The sequence below is a fragment of the Arachis ipaensis genome, chromosome B7 (genome assembly GCF_059453495.1).
Source record: "Arachis ipaensis isolate K30076 ecotype BB chromosome B7, ASM5945349v1, whole genome shotgun sequence".
Lineage (NCBI taxonomy): Eukaryota > Viridiplantae > Streptophyta > Magnoliopsida > Fabales > Fabaceae > Arachis > Arachis ipaensis.
This window is the reverse complement of record NC_142442.1, coordinates 132,373,687-132,378,408: the sequence shown is the minus strand read 5'-3', so window position 1 is coordinate 132,378,408 and position 4,722 is coordinate 132,373,687. Positions and strand designations below refer to the sequence as shown.

General features: G+C 38.9%; 1 protein-coding gene across 1 annotated transcript; it reads right to left on the bottom strand.

The window, feature by feature from the left end:
* Positions 1–482: 482 nt before the first annotated feature.
* LOC107605956 (uncharacterized) lies at positions 483–4,188 on the bottom strand. Its single transcript, XM_016307910.3, has 2 exons — positions 1,117–4,188; positions 483–1,025 (listed from the first exon to the last, which is right to left on the bottom strand). Exons 1-2 carry the CDS (start codon positions 3,947–3,949, stop codon positions 571–573), a joined length of 3,288 nt encoding a protein of 1,095 aa, XP_016163396.1. The 5' UTR covers positions 3,950–4,188; the 3' UTR covers positions 483–570.
* Between the last annotated feature and the right edge of the window lie 534 nt (positions 4,189–4,722).

Below are 4,722 nucleotides of genomic sequence, written 5' to 3'. Positions count from 1 at the left end.
CTCTGTCATGATACATTTGTCGGCAAAAGTAGACTCTTATATTGGTCAGATGGGACTACGTCCTAAAGCCTCTTCTTCCTGGATCCTAGTGCAATCAACTTGCTCTTTGGTATTTTAGTACAAAACCTTATGTTTTATCTCTTGGTTTTATTTAACTAACATATTCCTTAAGATCCAATGAACTTAACATTTTCATCCATAACGCTTGAAGTAGATTCAGCCCTTTTAAGTTAGATGCGGTTTTAAAAGATTATATCGCTTCACATTGTTTAAAAATAAAAGTCTGATAGTCTTTATAAATATAAGATAATTTTTATTCTTCAGACTAAATTTTGGGTACATTAATCCCTCGTAATTTTTAATATTTAACAGTTATATTTTTTTCTAAATTTGGCATGTTATTGACGTCTTAAAAAAAAATTAGATAAAAAAGTTCTGGACTATAATATTTATCAAAAGATCTAAATTATCTAAGAGTTCTCTTTGGTTGACTAATACTAATATGCATTAAATAATTTGTGACAAGAAAGAAAAAAGAATATGATTGAACAAGTCTAATAAATAATAACACTATGAAGAAGAAGATGGTGAATCTATTAGTGGCTGACATGATCTAGAGAAACTTGAACAATGAACAGCTGCTTTAGGATTTGTAACCATGCCTTTATGGAGGAAATTCGGCTTCTCGAATTCATCATTTTCATGTCTGATCTCCTTAAGCATTGCTGTTACATCTTTCATGGCAGGCCTTTCTTCTGGGCAAGGATTCACACATAGGAGAGCCACTCCAAGAACTTGAAGCATCTCAGGGATCCTTGTTCCACATTGCAGTATCAGATTCTGGTCAAGGATTGATGTGAAGTCTCTTTTCTTCACTCTGATTTCATAGCTAACCCAGGTGACAATGTGTGCACCCTCTGGAATCCTGTTATCTGTTGGCTCCATCCCTGTTAACACCTCGAGTAGCACCACTCCGAAACTATACACATCACTTTTCTCTGTGATCCTCAAACTGTATCCATATTCTGCAGTTTCACAATGAATACTACTAATAAGGCACAATGAATACTAATTCAAAAGAATGGATTTACAAGGTAAGAGAAGTTGTATACTCACCAGGAGCTATGTATCCATAAGAGCCTGCAACAATGTTAGAGGCTGCAGAACAATCTGATGAATTGACAAGTTTGGCAAGGCCAAAATCTGCAAGAAAAGCTTCAAATTGTGGACCAACTAAGATGTTATTGGCCTTGATATCCCTATGAACAATTGGAGGGATACAATCATGATGAAGATATTCCAAACCATGAGCTGCTCCAAGCATGATCTTGTACCTTGCATCCCAATCCAAGAACAATCTCTTCTCATGGAGCAATCCAAACAAGCTCCCATTGCATATGTAATCAAACAAGAGCAGCCGAGTTCGTCCGTTGTCACAGCATCCTAAGAGTCTTACAATGTTCTTGTGCCTTATTGATCCAAGGGCCTGAACTTCGGCAGAAAACTGGTCTCTCTCTGGTGGCGGCTCGTCGCTCTTTATTGGCCACAACTTCTTAACTGCAATTAACTGTTTCATTGGAGTCTCTACTCGATAAACGATCCCTGAGCAACCTTTTCCCACAATGTTTGAATCTGTTAGCTTTGTGACAATGTCATTGATTGAGAAGTTGAGCTTTTGGAATGGAGTGAAAGCCCATTCAAGCTCACCACCTTCCTCAAATTTTGTCCCAAAAGTAGCCCCTTGAATTCTGAGTGCTAAGATTACTCCCAAGGTTACAACAATAGATGTTAAAATAACACCAAGGAAAGTGTAGATAAGGATGTTTCTTACTGACTTTGCTTCTTGGCGATCTCCCTCCGGACGACACTTGTTAAGGCAAAGCTCAGGGTTGCCAGCGAATGCAGCCGGAGGGAGATCGCGGAAGAACTTGGTATCAGGAAGAGAACCAGAAAATCTGTTGTAGGAGACATTTAGAGAGACAAGATTTTCAAGACTGCTTAGCACACTGAGGGTGCCTGAGAGCTTGTTGTGAGAGAGGTCTAATATGGAAAGTTTCGAAAGATTCGAAAAGGTCTCTGGAATGGTGCCTGTTAGAGAATTCCAACTCAAGTTCAAGAGGATATCTAGGCCTTGCAAGTGGCCAATCTCATCGGGAATCGAACCAGTGATCATGTTGTTACTTATATCCAGCAACTGCAGATTCATGCAGAGGCCTAGTGACAGAGGAATCAAACCACTGATATGGTTTCCACTTAGAATCAACTTGTTTAGAGATGAAAGTTTTCCCAAGTTTCCAGGAATGCTTCCACTTATTTGATTTGCAGAAAGATCCAAGACATTCAAAGAAACTAGGAATTCTAATGAGGAAGGAACTGTTCCTTGCAGGGCATTGCCGTGCAGATCAAGCATCTCTAGATTAGCACAGTTACCAATCTCAGAGGGAATATCTCCACTGAGCATATTATCCGATAACTCGAGAAAGCTCAGCCTATTTAAGAGGCCTATTTCCGGTGGAATATGACCGGTGAAATTGTTCGATCCCAAGCGCAACCTGCTCAGCCTAGTGCAGCTGCCAATATCTGGTGGAATTTGTCCTGAAAGCATGTTTGATATCAACAACAACTGAGTTAAATTCTCTAGATGAAACAGTGTTCGAGGAATCGAACCGGTGAGGAAGTTATGCGAAAGATCAATTGCTTCAAGCTTCTTGCAGTCAGAGAGTTCAGCTGGTATGCTTCCATGGAGCTGATTCTGCCAGGCAAAGAAGAGTGTAAGCTCCTTGAGATTCCCCAAGACAGTTGGAATCTCTCCAGAGAACTTGTTGTTATCCAATTCGAGTTGCTTCAGCCTCGAAAAGTTTCCAATATAGGAAGGAATTTCTCCAGTAATGTTGTTATCAGACAAAAGAAGCTCCTCTAATGAGAGTAGATTACTGAGACTAAAAGGTAATTCACCAGCCAGAGAATTCAAAGAGAAATCTATCACCTTCAGATTAGTCAAGTTTCCAAGACTCTCTGGAATTGTACCACTTAGATTGTTCTGCCAAAGCAACACTCTCTTAAGGCTTTGCATAGAGCCTAACTCATCAGGGATGTTCCCTGAAAGCTGGTTTTCATATAGAAACAAGTTTTCCAAAGATGAACAGTTTTGAATCTCTGGTGGAATGTGACCTGTGAGATGTGCAGTGTATACTGAAAGTGTTTGAAGATTGGTGAGTTCTCCTATTGTTGGTGGAATCTCCCCAGAAACTCCAGTATCTGCTAGTCCAAGAAAAACTAGTGCCTTGCAGTTTGATATCTGCATTGGAATTTCGCCGTGGATGCCCGGATTGCCTCCGGCTCGAAGCGTTTCAAGATTCGCCAGCCGGCCTATTTCGCCGGGGATCATTCCAGAGAGCTGGTTGTCATAGAGTGCTAGCTGCTGAAGCTTTGTAAGGTTTCCAATTGTTGTTGGAATTTCACCATTTAAGGCGTTTGAATTCAAGGATAGCCATTGAAGGTTGTAAAGCTGTCCTATTTCATCTGGAATGGTTCCTGATAGAGTGTTGAAGCTAAGGTCCAAGGTAACAAGAGATGTTAAGTTTCCCAATGAAGTTGGAATCTCACCTGTGAGGTTTCCATTGGAGATTACAAGAGTTTCAAGGTGGTTGAAGGAAACAAGCTGTGTTGGAAAGGTGCTATGAAGATCAATGGATTGTACTATGATCTCTGAGACAAAGCCTTGTTTGGAACACTTTATGTAGTCCCATCTGCATGGATTCTCATGAGTTGGATCCCATGAAGAGAAGAAGGAAGAAGCAGTAGCAGAGTTAGAGGAATTGAAGGTTGAAAGCCATGAAAGTAGAGAGAGTCCTTCTTGGTTCAGAGAAGAGATTTGTGGTGGAAGAAGCAAAGAGATGTTAAGAAGAAAAAGGATAAGAAGAGTTGTTGATGATGCATTTCTTGACATGATGATGAGTATCTCATCCAAACATAGCAGGTAGCAGCAACACTATTCTCTCAAAGTTACTCTCTTAATTTCTATGTACCTCTTTCTATGATTCCCATATATCCCCATTTAAGGTTACTACTCATAAAGATGTAGACACTTCCTTTATTCATTCTTCACCCTGAAAACAATACTTCACTTTGAAGTTCTTTTATTTTACACCAAAACCTCTAGAAAGTTGAAACCGACAAACTAGAAGCATTAAACACACAGTAGTGTCATATTTTATAAAATACAGAACCATCAAGTGTAAAGTTAATGTATAATCTTAATAATTTAATTAAAAAGTGTTGTGTGCAATATCATTTGACCTCAGACTTAATTTAATGTAAATGGGTAAATTTTAAATGCAAGAAGACAGTATAAAAGAAAGTGATGCTATTGCTACCAACTATTTATGAGATTTTTTATGAAATTTAGAAGCAAATTTTCATTAGAGTGTAATTGTGCTGTATAGATGTCATGAAAGTGAATATTGGGTGTGAAAATGATAGCATTGGCATTTTTAGCATGTACTGGGGTCCTGTGCATATGCACATGTATCTATAGAAACCTAGTTGCAAAATGCAAAAGGGAAAAAGGAAATTTAAACATTACTATAAATTGACACAACATTCTTCATGGTGGATAAGAATCATAAGATAAACTATGAGACCTAAATGTAACTACCAAGCCTGCAAGCTGGTGGAGTGGACTAGTGGTGGACTTAGCTCCTATCTTCTTTCCCTATATTA

Excerpts from the sequence above, each read along its gene's own strand:
- LOC107605956 (XM_016307910.3), bottom strand. The coding sequence starts at position 3,949 with ATGTCAAGAAATGCATCATCAACAACTCTTCTTATCCTTTTTCTTCTT. Across the intron at positions 1,026-1,116 it reads TTATGGATACATAGCTCCTG|AATATGGATACAGTTTGAGG; the intron begins GTGAGTATACAA and ends GTGAAACTGCAG.